The sequence below is a fragment of the Anser brachyrhynchus genome (assembly GCF_964034855.1).
Source record: "Anser brachyrhynchus genome assembly, chromosome: 1".
Taxonomy (NCBI): domain Eukaryota; kingdom Metazoa; phylum Chordata; class Aves; order Anseriformes; family Anatidae; genus Anser; species Anser brachyrhynchus.
This window is the reverse complement of record NC_137694.1, coordinates 208861840-208886285: the sequence shown is the minus strand read 5'-3', so window position 1 is coordinate 208886285 and position 24446 is coordinate 208861840. Positions and strand designations below refer to the sequence as shown.

General features: G+C 47.5%; 1 protein-coding gene across 3 annotated transcripts in view; it reads right to left on the bottom strand.

Annotated features, from left to right (window-relative positions):
• The window catches only part of NARS2 (asparaginyl-tRNA synthetase 2, mitochondrial), a 51086-nt gene extending 29695 nt beyond the window's left edge, over positions 1-21391 (bottom strand). The window contains exons 1-6 of one of the 3 annotated variants that reach the window (XM_080576328.1): positions 20998-21391; positions 18260-18369; positions 17302-17422; positions 16489-16629; positions 12899-12979; positions 4129-4229 (exon numbers count right to left, since the gene is read on the bottom strand). In XM_080576328.1, the coding sequence (XP_080432454.1) occupies positions 4129-4229; positions 12899-12979; positions 16489-16629; positions 17302-17422; positions 18260-18369; positions 20998-21183 (740 nt within the window). In that variant the 5' untranslated portion in view covers positions 21184-21391. The remainder of the gene's footprint in view (positions 1-4128; positions 4230-12898; positions 12980-16488; positions 16630-17301; positions 17423-18259; positions 18370-20997) is intronic. The other 2 variants (XM_080576327.1, XM_080576326.1) reach the window with 2 other exon arrangements.
• Positions 21392-24446: the final 3055 nt, after the last annotated feature.

Sequence of the window (24446 nt, the reverse complement as noted above, 5' to 3'; positions counted from 1 at the left end):
TGGAACAGGCAGGATAGCAGCAAAATCCACGATGGCTTAGAAACCACGGAGATGTGTTTAAGGAGAGGGAAGGAGCATTTTTTTTTCAACTAAACAAAGTTTGATAATTAGAAATTAACAGGCTGAGGTCAAGGGGAAAGGCTGAGGTTTTTAGTTCAGGCAGAAAAACGCAGGTCCTGCGGAGAGGTGCTGAACTAGAAGGATGGTTCACTAAGATGGTCTTGGGACAAAATGGGAATTAAATCAGTAATAAACTTAGTGACAGAGTAATTCAAGCTGGCAGAGACTTGGGGAGCTCCAACTTCCTTGCTGACCCTGCTCTGAGCAGGAGATCAGGCTCCTCAGGGCTTTACCCAGCTCAGTTTTCCAAACGTCTGAGGATGAGAAGTGCACAACCTCTCTCAGCAATCTTTCAATGCTTGACTGACCTCTTAACGAGTTTTTTCCCCCCCCTCTATAACCACTTGGAACTTTTCTCGCTTCAATTTATGCCCGTTCTCTTGTCCTGTCATTCACCGTTGCAAGGAGCCTGGGATTGTCTCCCTGATAACCTCCAGGCAGGCTGTCATTAGGTTCCCCCTGAGTCTTTCATCCATTTGCAGGGAATTTGAAGAGAATGTGAGGTGAAGAAGAGATGAGAAACCTACCGAGGGACTGATGGGAGTAGAAACAGAGCTAGGGAGGAAGAGAGAACTTAGATTCTGAGATTTCTGCAGGGGAGAGCCCCCAGAGCTTTTTGGAAGCAGTTTCAGTTAAACTCACGATACATCAGGCCGAACAAACAGTGCCTGGGACGAAGGGCCAGGAAAATCAGTGCAAAATGTCAGCTAAAGGAACCCGGGCTGAAAGGAGAGGAGCAGGTAGGTCTCGTGGGAAGGTCAGGCGGGTGAAAGGAGAAACGAATGAGTAAATAGAACCAGTGAGCTGTACTTCTTGGCAGCGATCGGTTTTGGTGCCTCTGAATCATCAGCTGTCACGGACCCTCCAGTTTGTTTCGGGTCCCCAAAGGAGCCTTTATCCTTACAGCAGGATCACAGGTCAAGAAAATACCACGAGGACCAGCGGCTTCGTGGCAAGCCCGTGACATTTGAAACCGGTTATCGGGACACACGCGCACACGGTCCTACAAACCTCTGCCCCACAGAGTGCCTACTGACTCATCTAAGATTCAGAAGACCGAAGCGGAGGAGCTGCGTTACTGAATAAAGACTTTTCTGGAGACCTCCAGCAGCGTGCAGATTTACAGCAGCTGGCTGATTCAGACGCCGAGCGGCCGACCTGGATGCCGTCAGCGTGAATGAAACGAGAAGTTGTGCCAACGGGGCCGCTCGTGTCACGCCGAGAGACGAGGCAAACTGCTCTGACCTTGCCTTCAATAACAAGCACAGCAGACAAGTCAACGCAGGAACTCCCCTTTTCTCATTTATTTTCGGAGAAAACGGTTCAAAATTCCTAAGTCTTAAATTCGTTCAAAATTCGTAAGCCTCCCACGGCAAGTCACAGCGGGACGTGGGCCAGGGCTGGATGGGGAAGGGGCTCCCAGACCTTCCTACCTCGGACTCCTCCTGCAGGCTCCCAGGGACCAGATGTTCCTGAAAGCTGTAGGACTGCAGCAAGTCAGAACTTCCCAAAAGGGAATTTTGGAAGAATAGTTCCTTTGCTGCGTATGAAAAATTCTGCTTGGCTAAAGAAGTGAGAGAAAGGGTTGATTTTATTGGATTAAACCCAAAACCCACAATTCTTTACTGTTTTAACTGCTTTGTTTATTGGGAAGGCCAGAATATTTCATCTTTTGGGAAAAGGACTCCTGCTTTTTACTGCTTTGAATGCATCACCAGAAGATGTTCATTTGTCAAGAAGGTTTCATCACTACGATGCACTTAAATTATTTCTTCACCTGGGAGTCCTACTCAGAGACTAACACCCAACTTGCTACAAATAAACCAGAAATAAAAAACTTGCACCAGAAATAAAAACTTGTTTTTACCTGAAGGGTATCACAGCACCTAGGTGGTTAATGCCCCCCCTCCGCTGCGATGCCTCACACGTGCTCCTGCACCGAGAAGAGCTCGAGCTATTTCTGATGGCTGAAGGGATTCAACAGCACTCAAGTTCCAGGCCTCAAAACCTCACCGTGCTCAAATAAAAATAAGAGGAGCAGGTTCGCAGAACAGTTACGCCCCATTACCGATAAACACAGCTTATCTAAATTTAGACAGCACTGGATCCACTTAAAACGCCTGCAAGAACAACGTGCTACTGTAAAACAGGAACACGAAGCTGCAACGCAACGCCCTGCATTCAGACGAGCATTGATTTTTTTACCCATCCTTACAGAGCAAGGTGCACCCGAGTGACAGCGGTGGAAAAAACACGCAGCAGGCAGGCCCTGCGTCTGCCCAGGTCAGCCTTCTGCTCCGTCCCCGAGCAGGCTGTGTACTATTTAAAGGGAACAGAGTGATGTAAGAGAGCGGGGCTGTATTTCAAGCTAATCATTACGATCCATACTTTTTCTCCGCTCTTATTTGATTTGTTGAATTACGTCTTTCAATAAAGGTCACGAGGCATGAAAGTCAATTACGTCTCCCGCGCGCAGACGTATGTCATCCCGTCTTCGTTCGGGGATGCAAAAACTCTACCACCCCTGCAGTTAAACAAACCTCTTCCTCATTATCTTGCCTCCGATAACGGCCGAGATGACGCACCAGCCTCTGGCTGCCAAGTGACCTGCGCTTCTCTCGCAGCTGCCAGGGCACCACATGCGAGCAAGTCAAAAACATTCTGTCCATTGAGAACCTCCAGCCTGAGAGGCTTCAGCAGACCCCATCTGTCTAGGTAGCCTGAGAAGAGACGCTTTCTCACAGACAATAAGCCAGGCAGAAAACAGCTTTCTGAAGAAATTCCTATATATTTTTTTTAAAATCTGCGTGCAAAACTTGCCCCTTGAACAACTTCCCTGCAGCTACTTATCAGCAGCCAGCTAAACTCTGCAACAGCGATTGAACAGAAAACAGCTAAACGTTTGGTATTTGGTTTTCAGCACTGGATGCAAGGCATGGGCAGCAACTTACAACTCCTAGAAATATTCATTAGAGTCCACATAAAAAGGGGGGGGTCTTCCAACTTCTAACCACCTTTTCTAAAGCTTTATTCCTCTTGTTTTCAGGAGATTCACACTGAACAGTAACCGTTAACTCTGGAAGGAGGTCTGTACTCTCTGTCAGTGCACAATGAATCCTCCTGGCAACCAGAAACTGTCACGGTCCCAGCTGACTGATCTCTGATAGGCTCTACCAGCAATTCAGCAGGCAGACAGTGACTTGGTCGAAGTACCACGTCTGAGGATAACCCACATCCTAAGGGCCCAGAACACTGTGCCTTCAAATAACGGGTTCTTCTGATGCGACCACATCTGTTTGATGTGCTAACTTAGTTAATTTTTTGGGAACATTCAGTGTAGGTGAGGATCAAACCCACTAATCAAAGGGAAACGGGGCTCTGACAGACTGTGACACTTTCACCCCTAACAATCTCGGTGAAACATTAACATTAAAAGCTTGAGGACAATTTTTTTTTATTAAAATCAGTATTAACTGTTCAACCATAATCCCTTTGGTGGCTAGACTGAACAAAGCATCAAGTGTGAAAGCCATGAAATAGAAGAAATGAGAATTGGCAGAGGGAAGAAACACAACTGGAAGACTGAAGGAGACAAAGAAAGGAAGTTTGGGATTAAAGGAGAAAAAGAGAAAAGGATTGGATTATTAAAATCGTAAGATTTCTTTGCTGAGACATACCAGATGTGAAGAACAACTGTAAAATCTTAAATGTCTTTTTGTTATTGGTAACGCTCCTATACTCATTCCCATGAAGATCATGTCTCCATCCAATACAACCAGTCCGTGGCAAAGAGAGGGAAATCCCTATCATTTAAAGCTAATTCACGGACCAGAATTCGACAGGAGCCCAGCTTCTACCCTCCCAGGCTGGCCTCTCGCGCCATCATTCAGCCGCTGTTGCTCACTTGGTTTCTGGCACACGCGGCAGATACCTGCTGGGTACCAACGGGGGCAAAATTGCCAACTGAAAACTCACAGATCAAAGCAAAAAACTTGGCGTTTTGCTCACCCCGCCATCACTTCCAAATGGAGCTGGCCAGAAACCGTCAGGAAGGCAGGCACGTTGAAGAATCGGTTCTTTTCCGCAGATTCCTGTGTCTCATTTGATGTCTGCAAGTCAAAAACACACAAGTTAGACTACAGGTTCATAAGTAAAGATCCCAGCTCCCAGCTGATTCCTTTTTTTCCTCCTAAGAAATGGTATCAGAGTCAACCCGAACACTCCTGAGATGGAATCCAACACTGTGCTAAGTCGTCATAACACATTTCCCATCTCTGCTCAGACAACTAACGGCCTTGAAAACCAATTCAGGCAGAGCACACTAAAACGAAAATAACCTACAAGATAAAACTCCTGAGGACTTCTCTTTTTAGGGCTTTCAATCACTTAATGTGGCTGTGTAGTGAAAAGCCATACCCTAAGGGGAAACACCACAGTTCCAACCTCTACTTTCAGTGATTTCTGAGGAGGACATGGGCTGTAGGCATCACGACAACTTACAGAACAAGGATGTGAGCTGCAGCACACACCGCCGGTGTCACCAAGAAAACTTGGACGTGTCAGCACAGAGGAAGAGCGCACAGTTCTTTCACACATCTCTCAAACTAACAGGGATCGTGAATCAGATGTCCAACAATTAGTTTTAATACTTCAGCTGCTGGGGAAGTAGCTTGTTACGATGACAAAGCTTCACAGGGTTCAACCATCTGCCCCAAAGTTTCGAAGGGCAGTGAGTTCACGCAGAGCTAAAAGAACGGCTCTTCCCTACTCACCTCTGGCCTTTGTATGTGGAATTTTGTCAGGAGCCCTGAATTTTGCTCAAAGTAAAAAAGAAAAAAAAAATTTGTGTTTAAAGATGGGTGAGATGAAACAGAAGGGGCACTGTAGAAAGGAAGAAGATAGTAAAATGTAAAATAAAATGTCAAGAAGGACATGTTCATCATTTAAGAAGCCGGTCTGAGAACAAAGGTGGTGGAAGCCCAGATTTTCTAGAGTAGCCGCTGAGTTCCGGCTCCCACGCAGAATAAAACATAGCTGAAGGCCCTGTCTATCTAGAAATCTGCAAGCAGGTGGAGAAATCACATCCCTTGTTTCTAGGAAATAAAAGCACACAAAATGAAAATCCTACTGGAAAATCTGCTGAAGAACAGTTTGCCCAGCAACATACAAAAGAAAGGTGGCTGTGTATCAACCCGGTCCCCAAATCTAAGTATGGATTTTTCACTCTTCCCTACCAAGATTACTGGAGACTGAGAAGGGAAGGATCTCTACCATTTGGAAGCTCAAAGCTTCACGCAACACTGCCTTCAAAATTCAACAGAGAAATGAGAAAGCGGGGGACAATCCCCTCCCTTGCCCTGCTGCTGCAGCAGCCCAGGGCACGCTTGGCTTTCGGGGCTGCCAGCGCACGGGGCCGGCTCGGGTCGAGCTTTCCTCTTCATAAGCAAGTGAATTTGTTTCCACTGGGAAAAACAAACAAAGCAAAACACCAAAGAACAACAGTAATCGGGAGAAAAAAGCAGTGGAATATCTTCTTAAGACTTGTTTTTCCATCTTCATAAAGGCAGAACTCAAACAATATGGAGATGGAAATATCACAACTTGCACATCACATACACACTGAAAAGCAACGTTTAGTTTCAGCTTCTGCATAACATTTCAGGTCATGACATATTTTAAGCATAAAAAAAATACCTGTAATGGAAGATTTAGCCAGCTCAGTATTTGGCTATGAAAGAGGTCTGAAAAAAATCCCATTAAAGCGATGGTGTATTTGGGGGTTTTAATTTACAGGCATGAAAGAGGAATTAAAAGACCTCTGTGATGAGCCTTTTCGAAGTCATTTAAGCACTGTGCTTCACTATTTCCCTGGTGGACACCAAGCTGACCAAAAGACAGCAATGAACCCTCAAAGCAAAGCAAGCCACCAGCCGCCTGCGCTGCAACTGGCAGAGCACTGCGAGCAAGCTCAGGAAGGTGACTTCTCCTCTCTGCTCACCACTGGTGACAAACCTGGAGTGCTGGGTGCTGTGCTTGATACAAGAAACGCATGGACGTAGCACAGTGAGTCCAGCGAAGGGCCACAAAGATGAAGAAGAAACTGGAGCATCTTTCAAATGAGGAGAGAGAGAGAGATGTGGGACTGTTCAGCCTGGAGAGGAGGCTCAGGGGGATCTCACCCACATCAATAAATACCTGAAGGGAAGGTGCAAAGAAGATGAAGCCACGTTCTTTTCAGTGGCGCCCAAAAGACAAGGCAATGGGCACAGATTAAAACAAAGAAAAAGACCACCCAGTGAAATTCCACCTGAAGACAAAAATGAAGTTTAAAAAAACCCCAACACAATGAAGGTGATCAAACAGTGGAATAGGCTGCCCAGAGTCTTCATCTGTGGAGATACTCAAAACTCAACCGGACACAGTCCTGGGCAACTTGCTCTAGCTGACCCTGCTTGAGTGGCAGGAGTTGTATTAGATAACCTCTAAACTCTATAAACAAATTGTATTTATTTTTTAAAAAGTGAAGATAAATGAGAATTTGTTTCAGCATTTTCTATATCCCAATATCATCCCCAAGCTTTAGAGGAGTCAAAGGTTCAGAGGAAAGAAACCCTGAAGCTAATCTGAGGTTTTGTTGATCCGCATTCACTTCAAAATGAGTTCTTCCTTCTGAGATAAATTCGCAATACCCACTTTTCAAAGTGCAGTTCCTAGGAGTTATGCTAAGCGTAGCCAGCTCAGCTAGGCATGCCACTGCCTCTCGCCACCCTGCTCCTCCGCTCACTTTGTCATGGGGAGGTTGCGAGGCTCGGGCTTGTTTGCCAGCCTTTGATATTCTGCAACCTGCCATTTTACTCAATGAGCTGGAAGGTGTTGCTTTTTGTTCTTAAAAAGCTTCGCTGCTCATCACAGGGATGAAACAGAGACTGTCAAAGAGCTCAGATCACAAGGCAGTTTTATCTCTTCACAGCATCACCCTGAAGAAAAGAGCGAGCCTGCCTTGCTCGCAGAGATCAATGGAAAGAGGACAATTTGTGGCTGGAACCCCAGGACGGCTTCCTTTGTTTCAGAAGATTTTGCAGTTCTAAAAAAGAAAATGAGGATGCAGAAGCAGGCCCCTATTGTTTTCTTCAAACAAAGCCAAGGTATTTGTTCAAAAACAATCAGGATATTAATAAACATCCAAACATCCACATACCACAGTCCCAGGGCCACGGCCAGAGCGCTAGAGAGCAGAGCCACGCACCACCCCAGCTTCTCCTCCTGGAAGTTTAGTTCAGCTACATTCCTCATCCCACCAGCGAAAAATCCCACCTAATCCTGTAGGATGCGACTTCTAAACAATGAGAAAGAGACGGGCTGGAAGCAGGAAGAGAACAGAAGACGACAGCCACGAAATCTCAGTGCTTCCCCCGAAGCCACAAACAGGATACAGCTGCCTCCACGAGCTGGGGCCCGGTTTATTTACGATGACTTTGTGTCATTTTTCATTCTCCGTATCAGATGTAATCTCGGCGAGGCACGGGGAAAATAGACACAACATTAAGTGATTGAAGGAAAACGGAGAGAGACCACAGCTCAACCGGGCTTAGAAAAACCTGCAGGCAGCTTGCGAGGCCACCCAGGTCCTGGGATGTGAGTCTGTGCTTCAAGCAGCTCCTGGCCCGCTTCCTACACAAGTTGAAGAGCGAACATCGCAACTTAAACCAAGTTTTACTCCCCTTCACCTTTTTGCTGCCTCTTCACAGCTGCCCGCTTTCCCTCATTTTGAGGCACAAAGCTTGATGAGTGGGTATTCGGAGCTGGGAAAAGAAAACAAGAATCAATCCACTCGCCACGCTGGGAAGATGCCTCCCTTTTCCTTCAGAGACACCTTCAGCAAGGAGGCATCCCATAATTAGCAGCTTCCCCTTTCACACTGACTTGCTAGAAGTGGTTCCTCTAATCTACACATTCAAGGACCAGACAACGTTCCCAAGTATCCGTGTCCCAGATTTATGCTCAGCCTTTTAGCTCCAGCCTGCTTCTTTATTCTAAATAACCGATGCTCTCCCGTCACCGGCGCAGCCTGCGATCGCTTTTCATGTTCGCGACGAGCAAGATGAAGCTCCAGCGTCGCGGCGCTTTTGTCTCAATTAGATGGCCTTGCCTGCCACTTCCCAACCAAAGAAAACCTCCTTGATAAAAGACGGGGGGGGAAATAACGTGTTTGCTTTCAAGTTCTCCCCATTTCCTCGTTGAAAACTCCTCTACTTACAGTGGGGAGAGAGGGAGGGGCAATCCGGATGAAACAACACCTCGGTGTTTCAGAGTAAATGCCCTATAAATGTACTGGGATTCGACACCGACATCAAAGGCTTTTCATTCTCATTCTAAATACGAGAACAACTGGATTTAGTACCTGTTTTGTTTTCCTTTCCCAATGTCTAATGATTTAATTTAAAGCCATTCACTTTGATGTCAGTTTTGTATTAAACTTCCACTCGAGGCAATTAGCTTCAGGAAAGCACAAACCGTTTGATTCTGTCTTTCACTCGATGCAAGCCAAATGCACGAAGGGCTCGGGGAAGACTTGGAAGGCTCACAGAAATCGCTGCTTTAGCTCCAGACCAGGCCCGCAATGCCACGCTGCTGAAGCTTTACAGTAGCACAGCTTTAATCCAGACCTACTCACTGCGATGTCCCATTATGAACATGAGTGGGTTTCCTTTTTTTAGACAATCTGTAGAATTTTCAGTCTTCCCAAAAGACCTCCTTGCAATTTCAGCCCTGATTCTGATCAGCTGGACTCCCGCTGGGCAACGGCAGCTGGTTCTGCTGAGAGAAACATCTTGTTAACGGGGACAGGAGCTACAGAACTACAGAGATGAACCAGGTAGAAAGAAAAAAATAAAAAGCAGAAGCTGGGAGAGCCAGGAAAGATGAGAGCAAGCCCTCCCTCGGCTCGGTTCCAGCTTCCTCCGACCCTGCTGAGCAGCTCCCTTGAAGTCCCGCTCTCCCAGGTACTGGCTGCCTCCCAGCCTGTGACACATCTCCAAAGGGGAAACACCTGACGGACACTAATCCTGGGTGCATTTAACCGGGATTCTCCCCAGCAGATCCCAGCCTTCCTGGGTGCTGACAAGGTTATTTTTCAGGAGGACTGAACGAACGATAGGGGTAAGTTTCTGCACCTTCAGCAGCAGGCACACATTTCTGGTTCCACGGGAGGCGCAGCCGTGAACTTGAGCTCCTCAGGGATCTAGAAACTTTTACGTTCCTTCCTGTAAGCAGGTGGCAAAACAGCAAAAAACCAACCGCCTTATATCATCTCTGGATGCATTTTAGAGAAGAGTAATACCTGCACCTTCCCCGCAGCAGCTGAGGACAGTCAAACAAGGCAGCTTTCCAGGGAGCCAAGTGGAAAAGACAAGAGAAAGAGACCCAGAACGCAGGGAGTCTTCGATGTTGCAGACAGAGTGGGAGGCTGCCGAAAATAGCCAGGAACAGACACGCGGCCGGGTCACAAAGACAAAAGGCAGGCAGATTTCGTAGGGAGCAGCCCCAAAAGAAGACTCAGTAAAGATTCTTTCAATATACAAAGTCTATGGATTTTAGACTTAACTAGAAGAAAAATCTGAGGAAAGGATCTGCCCCGAGGTCCTCAGAGAGCTGGTACAGAGGAATTACTCTCGGATTAAACATAAAATAAAGAGGCCTGTTTTACCCTGCTGCTCTGAGTTCTCCCAATTTCACGGGTTACCTTGCCCTCCTTTGCATTCTGCTAAAACCCAACTTTCAATACTCAAAGCTCTTCTGGCCTTTTCAGACAGTTTATTTTAAAGGCGGCAGCACAAGCGAGAGGCTTCCCCCGTCCAGGGTTCCACCAACAGAAGATATTATTAAAAGGTGCAGAAATCTCCACGTTGGTGTCGCTGACTTTCTCAAGCAGGTTAGGGTTTGCCTGGCTGTTTTCACACTTCTGGCAGTTCCTCCTCACACTTTCTTTTTTTAAAAGCCGTAGAAAAATCTCCAATACAAAGGATTTCTCTGAAGTCTGCACCATCTTGTGATTTATTTATTTGATACTTTCTCTGGTCTGCGTACTACCCTCTTCTCATTGTTCCAGTGCTTCATTTTTCAAATATTTTCTTAAATTGATTTGCCCACCAGACAGGAAAAGCGATTCCCCCCCATCCCAAGCCCTACTATGAGAACATCACAACCAAAACTATGCACAGACTAATCAGTGCACTCAAAACCAAACAAAGATAATGAGGAAGCCCAATCTATAAACAAACACAAATCCTACAGGATTAGGAGGTCTAGGAATTAAAGATCACACGCCTTCAAAAAGCCTTTCCCTTCTAACTCAGGATACCGCTTTCCCATCTCTTCAAGTCTCATGTGAAAACAGATTCTTCCTCTCTTCGCTTTCCACCATCTCTAAAGAATGTGTAAGCCTGGACAGCCACCAGACGTCAGTTAGAGGATTAAAACTGGCCGGCAGGAGAAGACGGCTATTAAATGTACTTACTTACAGTGGATGCAGAAGTATTCTGGGGCCTTAAAGGCTACTCAACCAAACCTTGCAACTTATTCCACCCGCCCCAGCACAGCTAAGCTGGTGGGACTCTCCATTTTATACACTACCCAACGGAATTTAGAACAAAAAAACGCAGAAAAAACAGCCCTGTCTGCTTGCGGGCTGTAAGCAGCAGGTACGTTTTAACTACTACAAATTCAGGAGCCATAGGACATCAGCTGAGGATCTGCGTTAAAACCTTACGTTCAGAATTTACCTACTTTTTTTTAAAACTGCTGGATTTCATTCGCAGGTTGCTGTCACTGATTCCCATCCCCACAGTTCTTGGTTACTGCTTAACTGCAGGAGCAAGAGGAATTTATTCTCTCCCTTACCATTTGCCAGCAGTGCATTAAGGGCTACAGTGACTGAATGCATTAGACACAGAACATGTCGATGTCTGGTTTGATCAGAAGCACAGAGAGGCTCTGAGCTTTGACGTGAGTACCCCAGGAATGCTGTCACCCTCATTTTTGTCCGTCTCAAGGATCCACATCCACGGAAGGATTCATCTCCCCCAGATTTCCATGGCCAAGAAGCACTCCCACTGCCTGAGGTGGTCTTGGATCTCTGCGAGCCAAGACCATTTCTGAGCAGAGCTTTGAGGAAAGAAAACCACGCCCTCACTAAATTAGGGCAGCTGATGAAGCAGTGCTCAGAGAGGAAAGGAGAAATCAGGGAGAGCTCCCCCGAAGCCCCTTGGCTGTGGCACAGACTTTTCAGTGGGATACTTTCACTCACTTTCAATGGGATACAGCACTCACTCCACACCTTCCAAGCCCAGCTGTCACCGTGTCTCCCCAAGACAGGTATTATTTCCCCCCTAAGCAATCGCACTGGAGAGAGACTAGGAGATTTGCCTTGAACTCTGCGTTAAGATCCAGTTTATACAGGTTTCAGACCCGCACTTTACCACCTCAATCTCCATTTGCATCACCGCTTCTGTTACTACCAGCCACCTACGCTGCAGTCCTGCATCCTTTACAGCTTTCAAGTGGATACAATTTGTACCAAAGACGTAACACACCGTACAGCTGCAAACTGGATAATGTTCTCATCATCAAGTGTCGCTTGTTTTTACGTCTTAATTTGCATGCAACAGCCCGGAGTGAACCTCTGGTAGCGTTAAGGGATCTCAATTAAACAGGAACAATTTAGTTTAGCTAATCAACTCTATTGTCACGGCGAGCAGAAAGCTGAGCCACGTGTACTGCTCTGGACTGGTCTGGAAGGGAACCTCTACTAGCACAGGTTAGGCAGCGAGATCCTGAAGAACGAGCACACGGAGGTTTTTTGTCACGAGGCTGCAGAGAAAGTGCAAGACATGACCCTGCGGCAAGCAACTGCTACCTCAACAGTTTTCCTTTTTGCTTGCAGATGATTCACCAGCAAGGCTGGAGCCGATGAGCGTTAAGTGGCAATGGATGTAATTGTTCGAGACAGAAGAGTACGTTTCAAATATAGAAGTGGGGAAAGCAGATGGAATTTCCTATGATTCATGGATGTGGGGGTTCGGCATCACGAGAAATCTGCAGGGAAGAGCTTCGTGGTTATAGTCATAATTAAGTTTCACAGGCGGTTTTGACCCACGGTGTCAAGTACTTGAGAAAATGACAGATTGTGGCGGTAGCTCGGTGAACAGACGGGGAGACTTGGCAGAACGGGAAGACATGGCTATTACAGGGGGAAGAATTCCAACACGCAACAGGAGTAGCTTGCAGGGAGGAATATATACACATGTGAAAAGCAGTTTTAGATACCGCTGACTTTCTTTTAAGGGGTTCTCATGCTTACAAAGAAGAACTCAGGTGAATATATTCTTAATTTCAGAGCTAAGAAGTATTTGTTTGTAGTAGGCTGTCCTGAACGTCCCCCATCCCATCTCTTGGACTCTTATGATCGCGTCCTTTTGTTTACTAAGATGTTCCACCTTCCTCTGCTGCTCTTTGTAAGCCTCTCCACAGCACCAGGGAGAGAAAAACCTCGTCAGTACAAAAGGTGCTGATTAATGCACTAAACAAGACTTAAAGGAACGCATCTGTTTAACTCCGCCTCAATTATTAGTTAAGGCAAACGACTGCTATATTAAAAAACTAATCACAGCTGTACATAAAGGGAAGCTTTTATAAAGACAAACATTTCCTCCAACCTTCAATGACTCCAGAACTGCTCTGCAAGCAAAAATCACAACGAACTCTACCCAACCCAGCCTACCTCAATCTGAAAGAGTTCCCCAGCACCTTCGCAGTCATTCGATGTAATTATGGGGGTATGGATGTGCACGTAGCCATTATCCTGGAAGAGACAGAACACGAAAAGTTAACCGGCTGAAAATATCCAGTATCGACTGCAAGGACGACATCAACCAGCACACATCACGACACAGCTATTAGCCCCCAACCAGGACATCCTAAGCAGCCTTTTAGGCAACTCCTGCCTTACATGGACAAAGACAGAGGACTAGCTAAATACTAGCATGATTTGCAAGTCCAAGTGTGCCTGATTATGTGTTTTTGCAACTGTTCATCTCCACACCACTCCCCTTTCTTTTCACCTCCTCCACTATTATTTTATTGTGTGAGCGGTTTCAATCAAATTTGATCCCTGTGGCCTCAACGCTTCAGTTTCTCCCAGCTTTTTGGAAGTTGGTGGTTGAGCAGAAGACGCTGGGTTCTCCACTAAGAGAAATGTTTGGGTGTGTTAAATAACAGAGATCACATATTCCGTGGCAGAGACACCCTACAAACACCCAACCACTGTGAAAATGTCAGTCATACCTCACATTATCTTATATACCAAAGTTAAACAGGTTTTAAGAGACAGGGTATACCCTGGCTTGATCATTGTCTAGGTACCCAGAGAACAGGACATTCTTTAAGACAAGAGGGAATGGCCTCAAGTTGTGCCAGGGGAGGTTCGGGTTGGAAATGAGGGGACATTTCTTCTCAGAAAGAGCGGTCAGGCATTGGGACGGGTTGCCCAGGGAGGTGGTGGAGTCCCCGTCCCTGGGGGTGTTCAAGGCAAGGTTGGACGTGGTGCTTAGGGACATGGTTTGGTGGGTGACACTGGTGGTAGGGGGCTGGTTGGACCAGATGATCCTGGAGGGCTTTTCTAACCTTAACGATTCTAGGATTCTAATAGCCCATTCAGGAAGTGGTTTATAGATCCAACAGAGGCTCCTGAAGGCAGGCAGGCTGTAGGAAGAGCGAACCACTCCTTCTCTGAGATTCTCTGCAGAGCAGCAACAGGGTTTTAAAACAGCTGCAACGCAGTTTTCAGTGGATGGGAACATCAAGCAGACCTCAGACGTTCACATATTGCGAGTTAAGAGGCAAAAATGGGAGCAGAACTAGTCTCACTGATGAGATCTCTGGTGAAGCAGAGATCACACCTGTGCATGTCAAGGCAGACAAGACCCTTGAACTAACAGCTTCTGGCTGAGAACAGACAAACTTGGTTTCTCTCGTATCGCTTTAATGTCTAGCGCGAGGGAACCCCTTTAAAAATCAGGGTGTGACAGCATTACCATGACACAGGCAATTATGTAGCATAACCCATTGTCTGCTCACAGAAAACACCAAAAAAGAAAGATAAAAATCAACGTTTCTAGAAGCTCATGTTCTGATTTTATCAGAATAATACAAATTCAGGGAGGGTAGCTTTAGCCTCCCAACGCAAAGCGCAGGTTCTCTGCTATCAGCCCACACAAGCTCCAAAACCTGCTGGGCACAGGTCCTCCCACCCCGACACGAGATTTCAGGATACTGCTCGCGTTTTTTACAGCAACCACTACCACTGCACACAAGATGCGCGATTCACATTCCCTTCCAAAGCAGGTAAGGGTTCTTCTGCGTGAGCCGCACAGGTCAGACAACTGCTGTCTAAGATGGGGAGTTCACAAAAAAGCTCCTGCATCATTCCCCTTATTAAAGCTCCTAGAATACTCCAGATCACATCGTTTGCTCTAAGAAACCTGGAAATTAGTTAACATGCAAAAGCAGAGATTATCATTCACACTGGAACCATTTCGCGCTGCCCATGAACAACGTTCCTACCCCACAAGGAACGCAAGACTCGGAGGAAGATTTAAAGATGACATTTTAGGCTTCCACATCCAAACCAAAGGCATTTAGCATTAGTCATTCACTGCTGGCTGTAAACTATTAGGCTTAAAAAAAAAAAAAAGCTTTTAAAGTTACAGACAGCTTAGATTAGTTTTAAATTAAAAAGAAAAGAAAAACATTTATTTTCTTTCACCATTAAACTCTTTACAGCTCTGCACAGTGAAAACTCTGGTTATATTTTTTTAGATATCACACTCGCTGACAACGTCAAGTTTGAGATTGCAGCACTTTTGGGATGATGTAGGTGGCAATTTAAAAAAAAGACTCATTTCTGATGGAAGGAAAGCAAACAAGCCCCAGACATTCCTGGTGCTAGAACAGTCATGACATAAGCATTTAGCGAATAGCAGGTCTGGGACCAAACCTTCCTTATCTCTTAAAAAATAACTTCACCATAGCTGCCGCTGCTAAAATGATGATGCTTTATATTTTGCAGTAGTTCCCTTCTCATGAGCATTTTAAACAGGAAGATGTCAGTCTGAGATGGAATCAACGCGGAGAAGTAATGCCTCTGTCAGAATAAAATGTTTTCTTGAATCTCAGCTGGCTTCCTCCTCCCAGTTTGAAGTTAAAAACTTTGGGAGGTATTGCCATCTAGTGGCTCGACACCAGCAGCCTCCCAGCAGCCAGGTTCTGGATTTTCAGCTGGCGCAACGCTGGAACTAACAGCAGCTTCACCTGACACTGCACTTCTGTTAGCTTCTTAGAACACAATCTTTTAAATACCACACGATTTTATACAGACAAGTCTCGGAGCAAGCGAGATTTTTTTTTTTGCCACTACAAGCAAAAAATGAGCGTATTCAGGATCAGAAATTCAATCTCAACAATTCCAACCCGTTCTTTGGGCTGTATTAATTACTACATATTAATTTTGTAGCAGGAATGCTCTGCGTATGATTCTACTACAACTAAACCCAGTTCAGTTCAAGTAAAACATATTTATTTCAATGAACAGCTTTAAAAAGAAAGGGCTCGGGCGTACTGGAAAACTTTCTGCCTTATTTTCTCTACTCATGCAGAGAATCCCATGGTCCCTGTCTAGCATCTAGAGTCAGAATTAACTCACTGCCCCCTGCTGCCACCGCCTGTACAAAGCCTACAGCCTGCCTGCAGCTTCAGGGTGTCAGCATGTCCATAAACACAGCTGCATCCCATCCACCAGCCTGAAATGCATCAAAAAACAGGAGCCTCTTAATCTCAGCTAACAACACCCATGCAGACTTGTAGGACAGTAATGAAAAGGTAGAAGTTGAGAGGAGTAACACGAAGATCTGAGTCAGTTCGTCTGAAGGCTTCCCACATCACACAGATTTCCACGTGGGAGGCGGCTTCTGTCCAAGGTCACCGCTGAGGGCCAGTGAAAGGACTCCGTGTTACGGTGTGTTCTGCAGACCACACACGCTCACAGACAATTATATTGCAGCTTAATGAAAGGGATAAAAAAAATATATCAGGAAGTGGGTGGAAAGACAGTAACAAGGCCACAGATGTGCTAACTTCACCATAAGGAACAGCCCGGCCAAGGTGTCAGCCAGGCCCAGCCCTGAAGAGAAAACCACTACGCCCAAAATCCATTCCCTGCAGTCAACCCATCACGCTCCCTTCCTCTTAACGTGCCTCTGTGAAGCCCAAGCAGGAGTGTTTTTACACAAAAAGCTCAGCAGAGGAGGGACCTACCTGGAAGAAGGAGTGGATCGCTGCGGTGGCTTCGCTGCGGATTCTCAAGAGGGCGCCGAGCGCGTTACTCCTGCATCGTAAGTGAGGGAACTGGCGGATGTACTCCAGCGGGTGCCTCTCCTTCGCTTTCAGGGGGAACGACTAAAAGCAGCAAGGAAAGAAAAACAAGAGGGTGAGAGCTTGGAATCAATGCGGTTTTATTGCTGTGCCTATCTCTGAGTAGTAAAACTCAACTGTCATTACAAAGCAGAAAGAAATAAACGCTTTTCTCTGGCTCTTCTAGTTATTTTGTGAGGTTCTATTCTTACAATTTTTGAACAGAAGAGAAGAGAGTAGCACTCTGAAACGCTCCATCTTTTGGATGTTGAGCCCCCTTCAAAGCTAGCTGTTCATCTCACTACTGCAACAGCGGGCTGTTTCCAAACGTGCTTGGGGCAAACTCCCCTGCCCGCACAATCTGGAGGGTTTAACCAGTCCCTCTGCTTCCCGGATTTACAGCCAGGCCAGACCTACCAGGCAAATCACCGAGCACAGGTAACTGCTGCAGGCTGGAAGCAGTGCACGCACTCAGCTGCCAACATCTGCACCTGTTTCCATGTGGGAACTGCCCCAAAATAGAGCATTCGCAGTGTTCCTATCAATTTTTTTCTCTTTTGATATACCCTGCATCCAGCGCTGACAAATCAAAGCCTGCAGGAGCATTCAGACTCAAAGAAAATCCAGTCTGAAGCATGCTCTGCTGGATACCGGGGCCTTTTGGTATTTATTCCCCAAGCGACCCTGCCAGCTGGATTGCCTGCTGCGGTGACATACCAAAGCGTCACAAGGTCCCACCACACGAATGCTTTCAGCTTTCAGCTCCACGTTTTGCATCTTGTGAGGGCTTTTGACCAGCTTCCCTCGTACTTCCACCGCGCTTCCAAAAGTGAGGTCTCTAAGAAACCAAGAACAACAGCAATGAACTAGGTGTTGGTACAAAGTCAACTCCAATCAGCAGAGACTGCTGTTAAATTAGGTGGCCCACTTGAGATTGAGCACTATGGCTGCGGTACCTCTTGTAACTGATGAGAAGTTATCAAACGAAATCAAACGTGAGTGTTGGAAAAGCGAGGGGAAGAAAGGCTTTTATAAGAAGGAGTTATTGGGGGGGTCAAGTCAGGCTCGTAGGAAAAAAAAATCAAGTGATAAACAGAAGGTTCCTGGATCACCTGGAACCCTGAACCCTCTCCCAAAGAAGAACTGAGAGTAACGAACAAAATTCAGCCGGAAAACAAGTGCGTTATTCTATTATCTTGTGATAATAGATTAATAATAATATATATTACATAATAATTATATTACCTCGTGCTAATAGAATAGGCACACCTACCTAGGAGGTATGTTGACCCAGCCATCCCTCAAATTACCATGGTAGGAGCAAGGGCACTCTGCAGAAAGCTGAGGGACAGCCATCCCTGGCTACACTGTGTGATTCCCAAGAAGGTCCACCAGCATTTCAGAACGCCCATGCTACTACAGCTATTAAAATTAATCCAAATTAATCTCACAGGACAAGCAGCTGAACTACAAGGCCTCAGGTAAGCGGAGATGGAGTAACCGGACCCTCTCCATCCTAAAAACGTCCCCAGAGACCCCAAACTGCAGCAGTGCCTCTCCTGTGGGCAGGTGGGAGCTGCTCCTCTGGTGAGTCCCTGGCACCGCGAGGCCTGAGCGGACCTCTCCGAGCGCTGACCACCACGGATGTTTCTCCAGGTGTCCCAAACCCACCAACCTGCTGTCCATGCTGGGGTCAGCAACCACCTGGAGGCTTTCCAGAGAGCTCCCATCGTTGATATGCAGGAACAAAACCTCCTTCTGGGAGCGGACGGAGCGGACCCAGCCCTACAGGTGAAAAAGAAGACGAACTTGGTTATTTCTTTTTATAAAGAAATTTATATATTTTTTTAATTTCTTGTTATAAGATCGACCCGCGTCTCAGTGGAGCTGAGAATACCAAAACCGACATAGCATTTTGAAGACGGAAAGCATTTTAGCAATGTACATATCAATGTACATTAGTTATCTCCTTTCAGAACTCTTTTATTGCAACGGTGCAGGAATGCAGAAGTTTACCTTAAAACACTTTAGGCTATCCTGACAATTTTAGTACCAAAGGGTTGCAAGGAAGGTTCCAACTGACAGTTCTTTTTGTATACATGCAACCATGGAATGGTTTGGGTTGGAAGGGACCTCAAAGCCCATCTAATTCCAATCCCCTGCATGGTCAGGGCCCCCTGCCCCCAGCCCAAAGAAATAAGTAAGAGATTTTTCACCATGAGGGCGCTGAGGCCCTGGCCCAGGCTGCCCAGAGGAGCTGGGGGTGCCCCAGCCCTGGCAGTGCTCAAGGCCAGGCTGGGTGGGGCTGGGGGCAGCCTGGACTCAGGGGACATGTCCCTGACCATGGCAGGGGTGGAATTAGGTGGGCTTTAAGGTCCCTTCCAACCCAAACCACTCCGTGATCCTAAGAAATAACATTTCCCTTAAAAAGAATCTAAAATTTAGAGGCAAATACAAGCCACCAAGCAGAAGTCATAGCAAACACAACCCCTTCAGCAGCCCCCCAGCTCACGAGAGCTGAGACAAAGCTGAAAAACTATCCACGGGGAGGTTCCAGCTCATCTTGTGACAAGGCTACAGAGAACACCCGAGAACAGCGCTGCTTAAACAACCAAACGGGGCCCACTTGTCCCATCGGTTTTGTCTTTTCCTTAACTGTAAGGGCCCAAGAAGTTTCAAAGACTTCAGGCTGAGCATGTGCTTCAGGGATTTTATACAGATAAAACAATTTGAATCCGTCCACGTGGACTGTCTAGACTGAACAAGCTGCAAGAATTAAACAGCATCGGAAGGAAAGCATTCTTCAAATTACGGAGTGACTACTGACCCAGATAAGGCAGGGCCACATTGAGAGCTAACCACTGGAGACATTCAAATCCAGATCACGGCAGCAAAGACACTCAACGCACATTTAAAACCTGCCTTAGGTATTTCCACAGAACCTTACGACCTCGTGCACAGTAAATGCCTACTTAATTGGAGAGGGCAGGGAAGGCAACAGCATGCAAGAACCACGAAGACTTTAAGGCCATAAACCTTATGATCACCAAAACGTCAGCCTTTCTTCCAGCCTTACGATTTCAGCAGGCGTTTACCTGGATGTCTGCTGCAGGTGTTCCACCCGGAGCAGTAACTAATTCAAGAAACAACCAGGCTTTACCTCAGGACTCCTATCTGGCACAGCATCCTCATATTCTTAGGGCTAAAGCAACAGGTGTTTAAAAGGTATTTCAGACAGTAACACGCCTCAAGCTGTTGTGCTTATCCTCTGTATTTCTGTAAATCCCCAAATATTATACTCATGTTTACCGTATAATGGCAAATATTTTTCTTAGTTTCTTCTCTTGCAAGTGCTCCGTAAGAAAACAAACAAAATCCCCGAACAAAGAAACATTCTTAATAGCTTCTTCCCACCTCATCAGGCAGCTCTGGGATTTGTTAAACACAGCAACGAGTCCTGCATCCTGCAACAGGAAAATATGAGCATACCCTCAGGCTTGTAACAGAGCCGCAGAGGCTGTGGCAGCCGTGTTCTGACCACTTCGTACCCCATCAGAAGCACCGTGGGGTGACAATCCCAATTCAGACCAGGCTGCAGTTTCCAGTAACTAAAACCTGGCCGTAATAAGGTTCATTTTAAGCTATGGCAGTTCCCCAACGCAGCTTAACGCTAAAGACATTTGTGCCAGCACAAGGGAAAAATAAGAAAGCAAAAAATAAAAAGGCAATATGGCCAATTTCAGCACCAGTTTATTCCAGCTTGCATTACTGACCAAACTTCAAAAGAAAAGCACCTATGCTGGCTGAGCTTTGTCCTACTCCGTTAGGCTACATCTAGGTGTGTGCAGGCTTTTGTGTCGGCACCCAGCCCTTTACAGCCTGATCCTCAAACACCTAAATTGCTTTACAAGGGGAACCATGCATCTACAACCACGGCTCTGTCGGGAACACCTGAAAATGAAGACAAGTGTTTGCTGAGGAGATGCAACAAGGTCTAAAAATGCTCAATACTGAAACTTTATCTCAGTCTACCTTGGTTCAGAGCCGGAGCTGGGCATGAACGTCAGGGATCCATTTATCATCAGCTCTACCTGATGCTGCTAAAAGCCCAGACGTGGAACAAGCCCTAAAGCAAAGCTTTAGGGAGAAGGCTGGACTCAGATTGTGGTTTCCCGTCCCAACCTGAGCGGACCCAAACTGACTGGAGAACGTTTTGATGCAGCCCCTCATGGGACGAGACTCTCTCAGCACCTTGCCCCGAGTACTTCAAGCACCTGATCTCCCAGCGGCCGAGAGAGCAGGGGCAGGCAGAGCTGGCGAGAGACCACACGGGAAATCAGACGCTTTTTGAAAAAAAAACACCACACAAAATAGCAACAAACCAGCTCGCCTCCCTTCCACACCGCCACACACCTGCACCTGCACCTCGCCCGCAGCTTCCCGGGCCCCCAGCGCCTGGCGGACCCGCAGCCGCGCCGCCGGTACCCGCTGCTCCCTGGGCAGGGAGGAGGACGAGGAGGAGAAGGAGGAGGAGGAAGAGGAGAAGATGGAGGAAGGGCAGCGGCGCAGGGCCTGCCACCCGCCCCGGGCCCCCAACATGGCCGCCCCCTGCGGGCCTCGTCCCGTCAGAGCTCCCTCCGCCTCACGTGACCGCCTCAGCCAATGGCCGCCGGAGGGCCGCGTCAGGGCGCCAATCAGAAGGGAGAGCGGCAGCCCGGTCCGCCGAACGGGCGCAAAGGCTGCTGGGAAATGTAGTTTATGGTCATGGGCAGTGAGAGGAACAGGGGAGGCAGTATAGTGAAAAAAAACTCGTGGGTTGAGATAGGGACAGGGAGATCACTCACAGATTACCACCACAGGCAGAAATGACTCAGCACAGGGAGATTAATAAAATTTATTACCTATTGTTAACAACCTAGAGCAATGTGAAACTAAAAAACAAACTAAAAACACCTCCCCCCCATTGACCCTCATCTACCTCCTACCCCTGAGGTAGGGGAATAGGGAATGGGGAATGGGGGCTGCGGTCAGTCCCTGACGCTTCATCTCCGCCGCTCCCTCACGGTCCCTCTCTGCCCCTGCTCCCCGTGGGGTCCCTCCCACGGGATGCCGTCCTTCCCGAACTGAGCCTTCAGGGGCTGCCCACAGGCAGCAGCTCTTGAAGAACTGCCCCAACACGGGTCCGTACCAGGGGGTCCATCCATCAGGAGGACCCATCACAGAGGCACAGCCAACATCACTCACTACTTGTGACTTTTCATGTAATTGCCACTGGCTCAGCTCAGTCCCTTTGGGGTCCTGCAGCTTTCTAAGGCCTTGGTACTGCAGTTGCTGTCTCCACTGCTCCAGCCAGGCTCCCACTGCCTCCATTGCATGAGGGAAGATGGGGATGGAGCTGGCTAAGGCCTCTGAGGGAAAAATCAGCTCTGGAAGAGTTTTGGGGCAGGCTGCAGGCCCTGCTCCTCACATGGCCCTGGGGACTCTGATGGGAAGGGGCTGAAGGGAGAAGCTGCTCCCTTCGGCAGCAGTACAGTATGGGGACGGTGTAGGGCACACCACAGCCAGGTGTCTACGGTGGGTTTGGAGCACCCATTCCCATGTCCTCCTTGTCCCTGTCTTGCTTTCCTACATACCATGCTAACAGAATTGATAAGGAGCTGGAAACAGGACTCAGTTCAGCCCTGCAAGCACAGTTTGGGGTCAAGATCCTTCTCCTTTTCCTTTTTTTTCTCCCTCTTGACCTCTTGTAGCTCCCCTGAGTGGTGTTTGAAAAGCAGCCATCAAGGAGACGAGTGTCAAAAAGGCAGCAGCGCTTCCCCACACAGCACCCCCGCTCTGCTCTCTTGCTTGGTCCATGAGCATCCCTCTCCTGTGCGGTCACTCTGCAGGAAGGCAGCGGCTGAACGTGTCTCCTGCGCTGGTGGCTAGACGTTGTCCCAGCCCCCTGCATCAATCCTCTGAGCACGGTGGGCGAAACACTGCCATTCAGCCTTACTTTCCCAATTTCCTTCTCCTCCCAAGTGGCAGCGACATCTGCCCCCAGGCCACGAGGTTCTGGGAGGCAGCTTTGATAGCAGCGCTGCTTGCAGGGAGACAAATCCCCGTCTCACTACAAAGGCTCAGGTAAGAAGAAATCTGCTGGCCAGAGACCTCATTTAAAAGAAACAAGCTGAGCTCATGGGAAAGAGAAGAGGGAAGCTTTGTAGATGCTTAGTTTTGACTTTCCCCTGTGGTGCTTTTTATCTGTGAATGAAAAGCTTCTTGTCCTCAAAGTCTTGCTGGGGCCTTCCTTCACCTCTCCCTTTTCTCCCAGTTTCCTGATGCCCCCACCTGTGGCACTCAGCACAGACCTGAGCTCCGAGCTCCCTTTGGAAGGCCAGCCCGAGGAATTAGAGCTGCAGAGCAGGGGCACAGGCATGACTGGGTGGATAACAAAGAAATTCACTGAAAGGACAGGAGACCACAGGAAAGAGTGCAGAGAGGGTAAGTGGGAAAAGGGCTGGATGTGCATCAACCAACAAGGAGAACTTGGTAGGTGGTATCACCCGTCCTCGGTGTCACTGCAAGGGATGGGGCAGACCTCCTGGATATGCATGGATCGGTGCCTCAGAAACACATGGACATACCTGTCTCTGTGTTTCTGACTGAGCAGAATTAGTTTTGTTTTAATGCCAATCCCCATCCCCTCCTGTAAGGGCCAGCGTTGAGCTTTGCTGTCTGTCGGTGCGGCGCTGTGATGCGGTTTCCTGCAGAATCGCAGTGGAGGAAGGAGCTGGTACAGCTGCGGTGTGAGACAGAGGTCCAGGATGTGAACTGGTAGGAAATTAGTGCTCTACCGCTCAGGGAAGCGCTGGCTTTATGTGCAAATTAAATGAGTATGTAATGACTGTTCTGCGTCTGTTGTGTCTTCTCTCTGCTGGGTCACAGATGGTGCATTTATTAGTGCTCTGAGCTATAGGTTTTGCCTCTCATTTTTGGCCTGTAGTGTCCTAGAATATTTTTTTTCAGGGTTTCTTGACTCATAAAATGATCACCAGGCCAGATCAACAATAAATTTAGGGAATAATTAGGAACTAATGCCAATGACAGCATCATTCGTGGTGAATTGACCAAATAAGAGGTAATGTCCTTTCCTTCAGACCCCTATGCCACAGGGCCACCTATGGGTCTTTTGAGAGAAGGGGGTAATGTGGCAAAGTCTGGCCTCAAATTTCTAGGGCTACGCATGAACTTGTGCCATCCAGCTGAATAGCTTTCCTTCTAAAGACAAAAGGGTCTCATTACAAAGAGCACAACTTTGGTATGTCAGCCCCTGAAAGAAAATGAGGATGAAGCATTAGCGCCAAAGTACAAAGCTGACAGTCTCCCACATGGATTTTCTGCTCCTCTACACTGACCACAGCTCCACACACCCCAATGTGCTTCATATTTCTTTCTACTGAGTTCCTCACCCAGAGTCAATGCTGCTGGGACCTGGTCATGCTGCTGTGAGCTGTTCCAGGCTCCTGGACTGCAGATAGCATTTGTGTGCTGACAGGCACAGTTCCCAGCAAGCTTTTTAAAAAGGGCAGAGGGACAGACAAGTGTTAATGTATTCCCAGGGCTCTCCAACAGAGAACAGTTTGTTCCCAACAAAGCTGACCATCCTCTTGTCACTGCTGGGTGCTCTCCTCACTGGACAGCAGTTTTGCCACGTCAATAACATGAATCACAGCCCCAGCGATGAGCCCGGGCTGCGGGCTGTTTCAGAAGAGCCGCCTGGGTCTAGACAGTGCTAGAGCTAGCTCATGTGTCTGTTTCCCCTCTCGTATCTGAACTGGGTGTTTTAGAGCCGGTCTGGGTGTCTGAAAAGGACACGGCAG